This window comes from Populus euphratica, unplaced genomic scaffold (genome assembly GCF_000495115.2).
Source record: "Populus euphratica unplaced genomic scaffold, PopEup_1.0 scaffold892.1, whole genome shotgun sequence".
NCBI lineage: Eukaryota > Viridiplantae > Streptophyta > Magnoliopsida > Malpighiales > Salicaceae > Populus > Populus euphratica.
In genome coordinates, this window is record NW_011500751.1 from 60,306 (window position 1) to 77,459 (window position 17,154).

At 34.6% G+C, this 17,154-nt stretch overlaps 1 protein-coding gene across 1 annotated transcript; it reads right to left on the minus strand.

Annotated features, from left to right (window-relative positions):
* Window positions 1-2,081: 2,081 nt before the first annotated feature.
* On the minus strand, window positions 2,082-6,248 carry LOC105116265 (uncharacterized). The gene is made up of 2 exons (XM_011013539.1): window positions 5,045-6,248; window positions 2,082-2,944 (listed from the first exon to the last, which is right to left on the minus strand). Exons 1-2 carry the CDS (start codon window positions 5,561-5,563, stop codon window positions 2,306-2,308), a joined length of 1,158 nt encoding a protein of 385 aa, XP_011011841.1. The 5' UTR covers window positions 5,564-6,248; the 3' UTR covers window positions 2,082-2,305.
* Window positions 6,249-17,154: the final 10,906 nt, after the last annotated feature.

Here is a 17,154-nt window from a genome sequence, read left to right on the forward strand (position 1 = left end):
GTTGTTGTTGTTATTGTTGTTGTTGTTGTATTATTGTTATTTATAATTTGTACAATTAACTTCCTTGTGGTTCTACACTCCTGCACTTGGGAGAAGACATCAATCTTTTAGTCGTGTCATCCATAGATCAACATTTCAAATATCTCTATACATTTTTTCATACTGCAAAACAAAATGGTTTAGTTGTTTCTAAGACAAAAATTTCTTTTTTCCAAACCCGTATCTGTTTTCTAGGTCATTATATCTATCAAGGTACTGTCACACCAATAAAGCGATTTTGAACCTTTATAAATAAATTTCCTAATAAGATCATTGATAAAACCCAATTGCAGAAGTTTTTATCTTCTTAAAAAAATAAGAGTAATTTCAATCAAATATTTTTTCAAAGATATTTGTATTAATACATTCAAGAAATTATCTGGAATATGCTCAATATTTGTAAGTATATGGGGCAATGCATGAGATTCAATAGGTTGATCTTCTGGTTCAGTCTCAGTGTCAGACTGACTTTCAATTTTGGACAAAAGATGTTGTAATATGGCATAGTCTTTCTATTGAGCTTATTTTATGGTTTGTAATTCGGATTTAAGGGTCTTAATCTCATAATATAATCCTGGAATGATAACTATGGTTTTGGATTTTTTTTTTTTTGTTAAGAATCTTTGTAAGGTTTTAGGTATTAGTGCTAGTAAAGGGTAATATAGTGCAGTTTAGAAGGTTATAAGAAGCGTGCTCTGGTTGGTTGAAATTGTGCCACTATTTTTCATATATATATATATATGATATCATTTTGAAAAAAAAATAAAAAAAATTAGTTAATGATTTTTGACTCTTTCTTTACTAGGTTTGCCATTGTTGACTGGATCATGGGTCAACCCGTGTTTTTGATCATTTCACAACGGGTTAGTTTTTCCTATTTTTTTTTTGAAACCTAACCTGTCCTAAGCCCTAGGTCATAAGTTAAGCCGCCCTTTTGCCTTGTACCAGGTTATTGCGTTTACATGATTACTCTCGTGAGTTTTGTTGACCTCACTTGGACTTGCTAATGCTTTTTTTAAAGATTTTTTTATTAACTGATTTTTTTTTAATTTTATTCTTTTTTATGATTGACAATCATAATTTTTTTTTAATTTTTTTATAGTTTCATGTCATGGATTTTTTCTCTTCTTCAAAATACATTAATAGAAAATATTAAATTAATTTATCAATGACTACGCATACTTTTTTTTTTGTAACCCGAGATATCCGGATCAGCTTACGTGCACCACAACTAATCCCTGGATCCACTGAACATCCTGCAAACCTAGTAAGCATGTAAGACACCACGAGGATGACAGACATGTACAATGAGGCTTCAACCCTGATGTAGAGAAAGGGAACAAGTCCCTTCCACTGTTAGGCAACAACCTCCTACGCAATGACTACACATACTTGCTTTCAAGAGAGATAGATACGAAAAAAAACACAAACAAAAGGAAAAAAAATCTCAATCTAAATGTAAATATTCCTATCACTTTTGATGGGTTTCAATTTTAATTTTATCTTCCATCCTCTTCCATCCTCTATATGTTTCTCTTTAACTTTTAAACACATCAAGCAAATACTTACCATAAATTGTTTTAATAAAATAACAATTATTTTTTAAAATATTTTTAATTTTAAAATATATTAAAATATTTTTTATTTTTTAACATCAACACATTAAAATAATATAAAAAAAATAAAACAAAAAAAATATTTAAAAAACAATTTTGTAAAATATTTTTAAAACATAAATATAAATGAACTCTTGTATGAAATGGAAACCATTAAAATGATGCAGGTTTCAATTTTGATTTTATCTTTCATCATCTATATTTTAAACACATCAAGCAAGTACTTACCATCAATTTTTTTTAACAAAATAACAATTATTTTTCAAAATATTTTTAATTTTAAAATATATTAAAATATTTTTTTATTTTTTAAAATTAATTTTTAACATCAACAAATTAAAATAATATGAAAAAAATAAAAAAAATATTATTTTTTAAAATGCTTTTCAAACACAAAACTAAATAAGCTCTTGTATGGAATGAAAACGGTTAAAATCATCATGCTTGTGACATTAGCTATACCTCCTCTGTAGATATAATTAGGCTTTTGGACATGGATTCCCCCAGGGAACAAGCATGAAAGCACGCCACATCAACCAGGATGGTGACTGAAAAAGACTTAACATCTAAAATACAAAGAATGAACGTAGCATAGCATATTTCTCCAAACCATTCTCAACTGCTAATAGTTGTCTGGTTGAGTTCATTTATCAAAATCCCAGTACATTTCGTGATATGTGTAACAGAGGTTCCAAAGCACTCGGTGCAAATTTCCTCGCAAAAAGATTACAGATTGAAGTGGATTGATTATTGTAAATGCAAGGCTTATCTTCATGAACCTTTTTGAAGAACTCCTCTTTTATGTCCGCTCTTCCGAAGGTAGCTGGGTGAGCTCCACCCCTTGACCAGTCCACCCAGGTAAGGGTTCTGTTCGCTAAGAGAGGTGCTGTTCGAATGGTCAACATGGTGGGGAAATAATGTTCATCAACATAACAATGCGGTTTACAGAATTCCTCAAATTTTGGGTAAAATGTAGTATCTTCCACTATGTTGACTGCAAGCTTTCGGTTAATCTCAAACCATTGAGATCCTTTGCGCCAGTTGGTAATATTCACCTCAGGTGCCATTTTCTCATTATACCGTCCTCTCCCATATGGCCCATGGTCGTCAAATGCACCAATGAAGCTATGCTTGGATCTCATAATGTATCCATACACGAAAGTAAAATTAAAGAGAGGAATGCAAGATTCGGACACCAGAACAAACCGCTCATTCAAGATATCAAGCAATGCATTGGCAAGGAGTCTTCGTTCAGCATCACACATACTCATCTTACCCCATTCAGAAATCTGTGTGGGAAAGCACACGATAAAAATGTAAGCTCCTTGTATTATACGGTCAAAAGTCAAATGGTTGGTAAATCTTCATGTCATAGAAACAAATGACATTACCTGAAAACCAAAGCTTTGAGCAAAATGTTAATAAGGTAAGAAATTATCTTGCTTGTGTAAAAATTTAATTTCATGGACATTTTGACATCACAATTTCAAAGATTTTTTTCTTTTCTTTTTGGACAGTTAATAGGATAAGAAATTATTAAAAACAACTACAAAGATATGAAGTGACTACCTTCAGCAAGCAAGGAACCAGAGGCAATAGACAATTTGAAATACACTCGAAGTGATTTCATGTATCGACACAATAAGTAATGGATGAACATGGCTCAATCTTGTTTTCATTGCTGCATGTGCAGTCTTCGATTCCTAACTGTACCATCACAAACTCTACACTTAGCTCAGAAATTCAACCTTAACATATTTAAAATTCTTTTCCAACCAGCTCTGGGGACTCTAACTCGGTTCATTCGATAAAAGATAACTTTTGACTTGTGTACAAGAGAAAAAGAGTATGGAGGAACCCATCAAATGCAGTAAAATTAATTGATGGGCTTAGCCAGCTCCATTTCATCACCAGCCATTGCTCTTTTCATCTATTTTCATTGTTAGATGTAGACAAGGTATGGCTTTGAAGCTTAGATATGGGCATCAAGGAAGGAATAGGTATGGAGGAGAAAAGAACTTGAAGCATTAAGGTGCATGATAGGAGTGTAATACATGGACTCAAAGCAAAAGATAGCAAGTTATCATGAATCGTCTTGCTAAAAATACTATTGCATGTATAATATAACCCAAAGAAGATCAACAATCATTAGTCAACAACCTAAAATGTTACAACCTTCTATCTTTCTACAATATTCCAGAATATATCTCCTTGTACTGGCTTTTTCTCAATTAAGATGAACTCTCCTTCAATCCAACTTCAAACAATGAAATGCCACCAAAATTCTTCCACAAAGATTCCAAGCAATGATGGCCCTGTTGTTAAAAATTTGTACGCAAATTCTAAACCTTAGCATTTTCAAGGTAATTTTTAACCCAAGCATTGGTGTGTTATGGTAACCCATCAAACTCTCATAGACTTATCACTAATGGTATTCTATATATTCCAGCATCATCAGAACCCCTTTTCTTTACTATATATAATGCTTTAGTCCATGTCAAACACTCTCAACTCCCTTATTTACAAGTCAATCTCACCTGCCACTGCCATTACACAAGTAATTTCCAACAATCTTGTTCCATAGTCTCATACCTTGTCTAGCTGGATATAAATTGTGTAATCACGTAATACAGGAGTAAAAGGGTTCATTTACTTGTGTATTTTCAACCTTGCTATCTGTTGAAACAGAGCAATTGTTTAGGCACTTTTCTCATGGTGGGACTGCCACAGGCTTTCACACAAATTATTGCAAATCCCATTAGAAATTTATATGACATCTAATGACACTTCTATGAATGTTCTCAAAAGTATGCATTCATAGGTTAATTGTCGTGGAAATTCCCTTTTACCCAAAAGAACACAAAATTTCCTTAAAATAGGCAAGACTAACTAGAAGAATTCAAGTATAAACATAAATCGAAAGTTGGAATGAAGAATGGAGAATCCTAAACTTTTTCAACTTCCAACCTAAAAATGTTTCAACTTCCAACAGCAAGTATATCTGAAGCCCTCAAATAAGTGTTGGGAAAAACAGATAAACGGAGAATCCAGTAGCTAGAAAACTGCATCTCTATCTCGAACATGCAGTTATTCTCAAGGAACCTGCTTTGAGCAGTGGAAACTTTTCTATTCAAAGATTCATGTTTAAGAAGTATGCAGAACCAAATAGACATCACAATTTTCAAACCACACTACATAATCGTAAGCAAACTAAAGTAGCTATTTACAGACAACTAGAACCCAGGAAAAAAAAAACAAAAACCAAATATAGAACACTGGAGCAATAGCATTTATAAACAGCTCAATCATCAAACAAACATGAAATTCTTAAATTACAGTGAACACTGAATGAAATAAAATAAGGATGTTTAACACGGGCATTCACACACCTGACTTGGGATTTGTCTCCGATGGAAAACTGAAGAAGGTGGAAATTTGGCTTCAAATGTTGGCAACGAATGAATATAGATCGAATAGAGCCCTTCATGCCCCTTCAAAAACTTTTCCCAAAGAGGCGCCAGAGGCAATGGTCCCTTTGTCAGAAACATGAACGCAATCTTAGGAACTCTCTTGAAGGGATACCTCTTTATCCGAGGAACAAAAGAAGCCCTCCAAAAGAGCTCCTCATCACTCATTTTATGTAGCAGGTTCGATGGACGCCTAATCCAACGATCCAAAGTATTCGGTTCATCAAAGCAATGCTTAAAAGCAGGCTTAACAGTTATCCCTGCAGTCTGAACTCCAGAACGCTTGATTGTATACATACTGATGATTGAAAAGGAGAAGCATACAGCTAAAAACAGCAAAAATAACGGGAGTAACCTTATTGTAGAGGGCTTGGATTGGCTTGCTTTGGTCGAGACTGCAGGGTCCTTCCCTTCCTCTAAAGGAACAACTCTTGATTGCATCTTTATAACAGCACTATAATCAGAATTCACCTTCTGGGTCTGATCTAGCTACACCCTTTATACATTAATATTGCTTAAAACCTCAAAAAGCTAGAAAAGGAATCAACTTTTCTCTGCAAAGTAAGAGCCCCAAAACTCCAAGATTGCATCTTTCAAGAGAAACAGTGAGCTCAAGTTTAAGATACCATGCTCTTAACAAGCAATAACCGATAAAGATCTAAAATCCAATCCTAAAATACCTTAAAAGATAATGCTATGTTGAAATCCCAGTTTGCAGCAAATCAAAGGTTCTGAATCAAGATCACAAAGAGGAAAAAAAAAGTACCAAAATTTGAATATGCCATGTTACTAGTCAGTGGTGCAAAATGAACAAAGTCGAAAGGAAACTTCAATTACGACAAGATTGAATTTTAAGAGAGAATGGCTAAGATAGGTGGGCAAAGGAGAACAAAAGGTCTGGTGGAAGAGAGAGAAAGGTGGGAGTCTCTAACTCCAAGTGAGCGGGGGAGAGTGGAAGTTATGTATACATGGGATGGAGTGAAATTGAGGGAAGGGGCGGGGGATTGATGATCTGTGAAATGTGGGGTTTTTTGTAAGAATGTTTTGTCACACGATGGAAGCGCGAGGGGACGGGAGGCCTTGGCTTTGGCTTTGTCGGGGATCTTTCCTTTGTAGTTTAAAACAAGAATTTTCAATAATTTACATCGATGTGATATGTATGGGGACGAGTTCTAAATGAAAGAATTTTCTATAGTTGTGAGAACCAATCCAAAATTGTATCTGAATAAGGAATTGAGGTATGGGTTTTATAGGTTAAAAAATAAAATATATTTCTAGGATTTATATAGTAATTTTTTTAATAAATAAATAAATAAATAAAAAATATCAAATAAAAAGAAGTTTTTAGCTAAAATAAAAAAACATATTTGAAAAAAAAATCATGTCTCAACCAGGTTTTACTGGGTCGTTCATGTCACGGGTCAATGTGATTTTTTGTTTATTTTGATTTTTTATTTTATTTGGATCGATATTATTATTAAATTAACTTGAATTGACTAATTAAGTCGGTCGAGTTTAATAACTATAAATGAATGAGCTCAAAGTTTTCAGACCTAACTTGGTGGCCAACCAAGTTCAAGACTTACATTCAGGGTTTTGACCGAGTTATCGGATCGTTTGAGTTAATTTTATTAAATTAAAAAGATATTATTTTAGTAAAAAAATAAAAATTAACTAATAATAACTAAGTTTTTGATCAAATTTTACTGGTTTAGATCAATCTGCTGGATCAATTAAAATCATGTTAATTTTTTTATTTTTTATTTTCTAACCAACTCGATTCTAACTCTAAAGTGATCAGATGTTGAATTGATGTACCAGATTAAATCAGGTTCAAAACTATGAATGAAAGTATGACTCCGGTCATGAAGAAAGAACGGCTGAAATACCCTTGTAAATGAAAAGGCATATTGTACCGTCAGAAAATCCTAGAGCACAAACCTGTTTCTTCGTTTATTCCACTATTTATTTATTTTCTAACAAACAGCACACGTCCTGCTCGTATTCATACGACAACACATTGTAGCGACGGTGAAATTTAGCATTTATGGTTATTCAATATTTAATTCTTTCAAACGGAATCTCCCCCCCGAGACACCACACCCACACATGTCATCCATAATCGTCCCCGGATGCGTGAGATGGGCAACTCGTCAACTCATTTAACGTTGTGATACAAGGAAAATTATTTTTCTATTTATCTAAGGATATTATAAAATATACTTAATAATTTTATTTTTTCTGATTTATTTAAAATTCTTATTTTCTTTTATCTTTCTAATTTGCTACTATGTATATCTTGTTTGTGTTTCTCTGCGTCTTTGTAACCTCACACGATCTGAACATCTTAGGCAGGAAAGGTGAGCTGGGTGGAGCAATTGAGTTGCAGAGTGAGATGCCTAAACAATTTTGGAGTTAATAGTAATATTATGGTTGTGACCTTAATCCTGAAGACAAGACTCTAATATATATTTAATAATACTGTTCAACATGTTTTTCGTCTAAAAAAATATTACACTAATATTTTTTAAAGGTTTGTTAATGATTTTAATTTTGAAAAACACTTAAAATTTTTTTTTCAAATGCCAAAGTTAAACATTGCGGGAGCTCAGAAAGTACAGAAATAGTAATCGTTCCTCAGAAGCCAGGCCTCAATTCCACATGCCTTTCCGCGTTCACCAAAATAAATATGGTGATGTAAAAGTTAGTTTGTCACTCGAGAATTCAACGGAATCCCCATGCAGACTGAAGAATCAAATAATTGTGATGGGGGCTCCCGCTGCCATGTCAAGATCAACGGGCATCAATTGATCGTGCTGCCAAAAGCAAAAATTATAAAATGTACTTGAAAACATTACAAAATAAACTAATTTGCTCAAGTGTTTCAATGTAGTTTTCGGTACTGTTGTGTATCTAGTAAGTAGTTCACCATGGATTTCAACGGTGACTGTTCTTTAGTCATCATTTTGTTTTTAAATGCATCTTTGCTTTTGGCTTGATGGTCTCTTTCCCTTAATATGGGTGTCATTTGTTCAGCTTTTATGCCAGGAGATGGGAATGAATTCTTATTTGGTCAGTTTAGCTTCACTGAGGTAGTAAACTTTGAGCGTCTCTCTGCTGGAGTTTCTTGAATAATGCATGTGCTTCACTGTTTTATGATTGAAAAGCTGGAGAATGTTTTTGTCAGTTGCAATTGCTGGGGGTGCATTATCTTTGCTCAGAATTCAATGCTTTCTTGATGGGATGCTCGCATTTTCTGCAGTATTAAATCTTGTTTGTGACCGCTTTTGAAGACTGAGGTTGATCAGTTCGCTTCCCAACCTGCCAACCCTTCTGCAGTTCCTTCTACGTTTGACTCTTTTTTTCCGGTGATGAACCAGTTTGCAACCCGAGATCAAGACTCCAAATTTTGATCCATCAAACACTAATGTCAACGACCCATTTGCTGCAGTTCCAATGAACAATTTTGATGGTTCTGATCTTTTTGATGCTTTCACTTGTAGCTCCAATCCAACTTCTACAGAATCAACAGAGTCCTGGCAGTCTTAACAATGTGGATGGGGGGAGTCTTTGGCAAGCACCAATCCTCGACAAAAGGAGGGTTTTCAGGTGAAATCTGGAATATGGGCAGATTCACTAAGCCGTGGACTGATTGATCTTAATATATCTGCTCGTAAGCGTATCTTTCCCACTTGCTATTGTTACCTTTCAGAAACTTTCTCCATATGCATGCTAAATGCGATTTACCTCAATTGTATTGTTTCTATTTTATCCTTTAATTCATGGGGTGAGAGGGTTTTTCTTGTTAAAACACCCATGAACTAATGGATAGGTTCTCAAGAGTGGCTCACTAAGAATCTTGTTTCATCACATGGATAGGCATCACCAGAACTGGTTGGAAGAGGCAATAATTTCTCCTCGAAACTTTACCTGTATACAATGACATATTGTAACTTTTGTTTTAACTTCACCGATGTTTGATGCGAGTCACGACACTGTTTTAGCGCGCTACCATTTTCTGTAGATTTCTGGATATGAACTTTGATTCTGTACCTCCTGTCTGGCATTTCTCTGTGTCCGTCTGCAATACTTCATCAACACTGCACTTCTTGCTTTAAGGCCGCCCAGTCATGGTTGTCTTGCCATTTGAACTCTACTTGCAGCCAAGAAGGTGTCCCTGGTAGATGTTGGTGTCGTGGGTGATCTTACTGATGGACCAGATGAAAGGGAAAAGGGTTCTCCAACTTCATTCTATATGGGAAGAGCAATTGGCGCGGGGTCCGCCCTTGGAAAATCTGGGTTTGCATCTTCGCAGTCACAAGCAACTGGTGGAGATGACTATCTTCTCAAGCCTTGGGGGCCCACAAGTAAATTCCGCCAACATGTTAGTTTTTAACAAGTACATTCTGTTAATTTGCTATCATGTCCGCATATTTTTTTGCCCATTTGCTAAAAATATTTGAAGTGCTGAGCATATTGGTGTGCCCATGATTATGTGATTCCGCCACCGGTTTTTTTTTTTTTTTTGAATTTACATGGAGTGACCGGACCAGCTTGCGCGCACCACGACTAATCCCCACGACCCACTGAATACCCTGCAAACCCAATAGACATGTAAGGCACCGCGGGGGTGACAAGCGTGCACGCCAGGGCTCGAACCCATGACAGTGGAAGGAGACAAGCTCCTTTCACTGCTAGGCCAAGCGCTGGAATTACTAGAACACAAAGATGTCTTTGTAAAGTCATCCACCATTTTGGTAGTGTTGTACGTACGCAATTAAGAGATCCAATTTTGTTTTATTTATTTATTTATTTTGTTTCTTCAAAAAAAAAGGAGAAAAGAATTAACCTTTTTATTTTATTTTAATTTATGAGTTTTATGATATTTTAAAAGATAAGTTGAACGAAGATCAATCACAACATGAGTCTTGAACTCAAATGAATTTTATAATTATATAATAATAAATTCATCTCTAAGAATTAATTTTTTTTTATTTTAATTAATGGGTAATAAAAATTAACAATATCCAATATGTTAACCTCTTAAACAGACCAATTTAAATCAATGAAATTTTATAACATTTTAAAGGATGGGTTGAACCAAGATCAATCATAACATGAGTTTTGAACTCGAATAAATTTTATAACTATATAATAATAAATTCATCTCTAAGTATAATCGCCCTAAATTGTAGCTTCTTTGCTTATACAAAAGAACTAATAGAATTTAAATATCCATGAAGGCAAATCATGAGATTGGATTAAAATTTGTCACTCTACTATTCTCCCAAACTGGTTAAGGCCTTTCTGACTATGTACCCACACATGATTACCATCCTGCACTAGATTTATAGCAGAGAATTTAACATTTTATGGCTAACTTTTGAAATTTTCAATCAATCCCAATATCATAGTTTGAACTTCTAAAAATGACACTAGAAGCATGCGCGCAAATGGGTGAGATGGTGGCTGATAATTGTCATCTTTAAATTGGTAGCCCAAATTCCTAATTTTTGGAATTATTCACCTTTGAGCTTACCTCTAAATGCAATATAGACACTTATAATTGTATCAAACCACATGAAGCCTGCAAATCACTGAACAAGTTAGCATTATCGTCATCAAATTGGGAGGCAAGTCATCAGAAATTTAAGAAGGCAAATTGATGCAGGTTTTGGTAACCAAAGTAACAACACTTAAGTCTACAGCAAGCAGAAGGCCATAATAACTGACATGAATCAAGCTAATTCAAGTAAAGAAATACATTCTATGGAGGCTACAATTCCAGTGATATACGTTGGCAAGAAAAGAGAAGTTATAACCAATAATTATCATCTTATATTTTCAAGTGCCAAAAGAAGTTATTATAACTGTCATTATACTTATCTTAGTTGGTAGGTATCTAGTAATAACTGTAATATGTATTTCTATTAATTTTGAATGTATGTCTAGGTTGGGTATATTGTAATGAAGTTCAATATATTTGGTGTGATTCCAAAATAAGAGTGATTCTCTGGAGTGATGTGAGGCTACTTATTTTCTTTTCCTTGTAATTTTTATTTTTTGTAATAAAATATTAGCTTTCTTTTCATTTGCCAATGCTTTCTTCAGTTATCTTCTTTACTAGAACCTAAATTAGTGAATTTGGTTATGTCTTGATATTGTTTGACGTTAATTGGTATCAGAACAGGTTTAAATTTTTATTCTCCCATGCCTGGAACCCATAATGGCAATCAATTTAATCCCAATCAGGGATTACAGGGACTTAGTCCTTCCCATTCTCATCCCTCTCAACAAACACCTCCACATACTGGTCCCTTATAATAAACAACCCCACAGAACCCATTAAACCCTCCTCAACCAATACCTCTTCCACAAAATACTCCTTAAACATCCCCACAAAACCCCCCATCCAACACCTTTACAAAATGAGCTTGTTTCCTGTTACACTAGTTGCAACATTAAATGGAGTTAGTTACCAGTACCTCGGGAGATATTGTTAAATGTTTAGAGCATATTGAAAAGAGAAATAATAATGTTGATCATAAAAAGAGTAGAGTTAATCAAGGAGGCAATGTAGCAATAGATGCGGAGAAGTAAGAGAACATGTGAGTGACTATAAAAATAGAGATGGCAGGGTCTTTGATGAACTTTATAGGGAATAAGAGTAGATGTGTCTGATTTCACTAGGAGATAAGATCTTGTTGCTTTCAGGATTGGTTGGTGTCTTTAGAAGACTATTTTGAATGGTTTTTAATACTTGAAAATCAAAAGGTCAAATTTGCTAAATTGAAATTAAAAAGGGCTATTCGTGCACGGTGGGGAAATGTAGAAGAATAACTTAGTCAGACATATCAACCTTCTATTCATGATTTGGTAGAGATAAAGGCTTGTCTGAAGACTAAATACCTTCTTGCCAATTATGAACAATTGGTATATGAAGATATGCTTCGTTGGATGCAGGGTATGCATATGACAATAGACCAGTATATTGAAAAATTTCATGATTTATCTATAAGAAGTCAAGTTTGGAAACTAATCAATAAACCCTCGCTAGGTATTTGAGAGGACTGTGTGTTGATATCAGAAAAAATATGTTTACGGCTAAATTTTTTACTGTAGATGAAACGTACCAATTGGCTATACAATGGGAGAAACAACAAACAATTACTAAAGGCCATTTGGCAAGAGATTGGCAGGGCACTTCCAAAACAATATCCTCACAGAATAATGATCGTGAAATTGTGAATGCTGTCAAGAATACACCTTCATATGGTGATCAGAGGAAGTCTAATACCAAAGTAGCAGGACCATAGTGCTACAAATGCAAGGGCCATGGACATTTTGCAGCACTATGTCCTACAAAAGAAAGAAAGGTAATGCTTGCTTCTAAAATGATTTCTGAAACAATTCTTGAGTTCTCAAATGGAGATCAAGAAATTAGAGAAGCAGAAATTGAAGAGTTTGTAGAAAAAAAGTTGCAAGCTTTTGAACTGCCTTTATGTGTAGTCCACTAAATGTCATCTTGTCAGGCGGCTCTTGTAGCACACTTAGAGAGGGAATGAAAAAGGACAAATATATTTTATACCAGGATAACATTCAATGGCAAAGCACTGAACATGATTCTTGACAACGGAAGTGACCTTCATGTAATTTTCACTAAAGCTGTGGAGAAATTACACCTATAGAAAGAAGAACATCCTAGTCCATATAACGTTTGTTGGATCCATAATAAACATCTTGTTAAGGTCCAAAATTGCTGCCTACTATCATTTTCTTTGGGGGGTTATTTTCAAGATGAAGTTAGGTGTGATATACTTCCCATGACAGTTTGTCATATGCTTCTAAGCCTACCATTAATGGATGACAAAAAGGTGAGTTATGATAGGTTTCACAACACTTATTTGTTGATATTCAAGAATAAGAAGTTGATTTTAGAGCTGCTCCCTATTATGGAATTCCCATAATAGTTAGCAATGATTCTATCCCTTCAAAAATTTCAAAAATCACTACTTAATAGTTAAGTTGTGTTTACGCTAGTTAGCAGGATAGTAGATGAAGGACTGAAGACTGGGAAGGAATGTTTACCAATAACTCTTCAACATCTTTTATAACAATTTAAAGATGTTTTTTCCAAAAAGCTTCCTTCACAATTACCTCATTTACGTGATGTTCAACATGTAATTGATTTGGTACTAGGTTCTTCCTTGCCAAACCTACCACATTAAAGATGTTTTTTCTAAAGAGCTTCCTTTACAATTACCTCATTTACGTGATGTTCAACATGTAATTGATTTGGTATTAGGTTCCTCCTTGCCTAACCTACCACATTACTATCTAAGCCCAGCAGAATATAAGGAGTTACAATATCAAATGCAAGAATTGGAGAATAAGGGTTTTATTAGGAAAAGCTTTGGTCTTTATGTTGTTGTAGCCTTCTCATTCCAAAAAAAGATGACAACTAGAAGATGTGTCTTGATAGCAGAATAGTGAACAAGATAACTGTCAAGCATTACTTTCCAATCCCACAATTAAATGATATGTTGGATCAATTGGGACATGCCAATGTCTTATCCAAACTAGATTTACAAAGTGGTTACCATCCGATTCATCTCAGACCTGGAGATAAATAGAAGACAACTTTTAAGATAATAAGGATTGTATGAATGGTTAGGAAGGCCTTTTGGCCTCACCAACGCATCAAGCACGTTCATGAGGGTGATGACTCAGATGTTGAAGCCATATCTAAGCAGATATGTTGTTGTATATTTTGATGACATACTTGTTTTCAGCCAGCACAGGGATAAACATCTTCAACATCTGAAACAAATCCTACAAGTGTTACGACAAGAAAAGTTCTATGCAAATTTCAACAAATGTTCTTTTCTTCAATCAAAGACACACTTTCTAGGGTTTATCATATCTTAACAAGGTGTGGAAGTTGATCCGAAGAAGGTTACAATAATCTTGGAGTGACCAGAACCTCAATCATTCTTTGAAGTTCGAAGCTTTCATGGTTTAGCCACTTGTTGTCGATGATTTATTCATGCTTTTAGCACCATTATAGCCCCAATTACATAATGTTTAAAAGCTAAAGTCTTTAAATGGACTCCCACAGCAAATGCAACATTCCAACTTATTAAACAGAAGATGACAAAGACACCTGTTTTGAAACTTTCAAATTTCTCCCAAGTTTTTGAAATTTCTTGTCATGTATCTCAGGTGGCATATAAGGTGTATTAAGCTAGGCTGGACGTCCCATTACATTTTATAGTGAGAAATTAAATGACACTAGAAGGAGATACTCAACCTATGATTTAGAGTTTTATACTCTAATTTAAACCTTGAAGCACTAGCGACCATATCTTATCTACCGTTACTTTATCTTATTTACAGATCATGTGTAACAGCCCAGCCTAGCTTGCTGTATATTATCCATTTTTAGCCTTCCACCCTCACGATTTTATTTCAAGTGATGTGAGTCCACCACTAGGCTTGACGCCCCAAAACACGTATAACAGGTTAACGATCAACACTACTAATAAGGCTAGCAATCAACTCCTCACCTGCAGATGTTGGATCTTACAATCCACCCCCCTTAAGGAGCCCAATGACCTCATCGGCACCATCGGACAGTCAGTGAGGTTGACTCTGATACCAAATTTAACAGTCTGGCCCAACTTGCTGTATATTCTTTGGGCCTTCTGCCCTCATGGTTTGGTTCCTAATGACGCGAGCCCATCACTAGGCGTGATGCCCCAAAACACATACAATAGGTCAGTCACTAGCATTACTAATATAGATAGCAACCAACTCCTCACCCGCCAATGTGGGATCTTACATTATGACTCCTTAAAATACTTACATTCACAAAACAAGTTAAGTCCTAGATATGCTAGGTAGATTAGTTTTCTATAACAATTCAGTTTTGTTATCAAACATGAAATTGGTCATGGAAATAAGGTAGGTAATGTGTTTAATAGAGGATTTCATCCTTCCACTATCCTATCAACTAAACCCTTAGATTTTGCTTCTATGAAGAACTCTTATTCTACCGATCTAGATTTCCAAAAGATCTAGGAATCTCTCAACAACAAACCTCCCATTTCCATACCAGATTACATTGTCTTGGATTTAACTAAAAGAGGTTGTTTCTGCATCACAAAGGGATCAATACATGAGTTCATCATTTAAGAATTACATAGTAGAGGAATAACAGGACACTTTAGTTAGGATAAGATATATTCACTGGTTGCTGGTCGATTTTACTGGCCATGTATGCGAAAAGATGTTAGTACTATTGTGAATAGATACAGGATCTGTCAACTGAATAAGGGAAACGAGACCAATGCTGGTCTTTATACCCCCCCTTACCAATCCCGAATCAACCATGGCTTGAGTTAAGCATGAATTTGTTTTAGGGCTGATTAGTACTTAAAAGTGCATTTTTATCATGGTTTTATATCATCATTTTGCACGTGAAGTATCAATAACTCCTTAACCAAAGCATGTTTTATAATAATATATCTAATAATATAAGATACCTTTAATTTATGGTAAATATTCATTTTAAATGCAGGCCTATCACATAAATAAAAGGATTGATTGATGACTTGAAGAACTTAAATTGCAAGGATAAAGAGATGGCCAAACTTAGAAAAGAGATGTCGGTGCAATCCAAACCGGAACACTGTTCGGTAATTGGGTCATATCTAGAGCTATATATCTCAGATTTAGGTCCAATTTATATGGATGGAAAGGTAAGACATAGGCCTACAACTTTCATATGGAGCCCAAGATCTAAAAAGGCCATTATCAAGTCCAAATTGTAGCAACAACAAAGAAGCCCGAATCTGTCTTCCAGCCCGAGCACTGTTCGGTATTTTGGCCATATCTGGAGTTCTAGAAGTCCAAATGAGCTGAAGTTTTTACACAAGAAAGCTGAGACAATTGCCTACAACTTTCATGTTTGCAACTGGCTCCAATTTTGACGTTATCAATGACGTTTTGGGCAGACAAGAGAAGATAAGGATTGTCACCAAGTCAAAAGTTGGTCACCCACTTATCAATTAGTCATCAAATCAATAGTTCCCATTTTTGGCCTATAAAAGGAGGCATTTGCCATGCATTTAGGCATCTTGATTTCCAGATCAAGATCATGCTCTTCCTTTCTCTCTTTGTATTTTTTATGCTTTGTTTTCATTAATATTAAGTTTATGCCTTTCATTTCCTTTCCTTTACTTAGTTAACTTTTATGTTCTTATTTTGTTTATCTATTTTGCTTTCTTTCATTATGTCTAGCTAAGTTAATTATGTCAAGGTGAAAAGGTTACACTAATGGTGTAAGAATAAGTATAATGTAAACTTAATATGGACTTTAATGTTTGATACTAACATGTTTTATATTTGCTATCTTGTTCACTCTTTAATACTTTGCTTGTTAAATGACTAATCTTGATTTATGTTATATAACACTTGGTACAACAAATGCTTGGCACTTTCATAGCCCATAATGTATGGTATAACCGACACCTGAGCTATGAAAGGAACTTGATTTGTTGTTAACATAAGTTATAATCATGAATGCTTGACGAGATTTACAAGTATTAGCATTAATTGAATAAGATGACTAATGTAATCATGTTAACAATATATAATCTGATTGGAACCTCCTTTGTGTGTGGTTTCCAATTCAATAATAAGAGTTTATACTATACTTGTTTGATATACCATTAGTGGAACCTCTAACCTTGACATTTGTTATTATCATTGTTTAATCGTTACATTAATATTCCATCTCAAAGTTCTCATCATCTTCTTCTTCTTCTCTTTCTTTATTATTATTATTATTATTACTACTACTACTACTACTACTACTACTACTACTACTACTACTACTACTACTACTACTACTACTACTACTACTACTACTACTACTACTACTACTACTACTACTACTACTACTACTACTACTACTACTACTACTACTACTACTACTACTACTACTACTACTACTACTACTACTACTACTA

Bases quoted from the DNA above. Each gene is read 5' to 3' on its own strand.
- LOC105116265 (XM_011013539.1), bottom strand. From the start codon at position 5,563: ATGCAATCAAGAGTTGTTCCTTTAGAGGAAGGGAAGGACCCTGCAGTC. The intron at 2,945-5,044 runs GTGTGTGAATGC...TTTCCCACACAG, and splicing joins GGAGACAAATCCCAAGTCAG to ATTTCTGAATGGGGTAAGAT.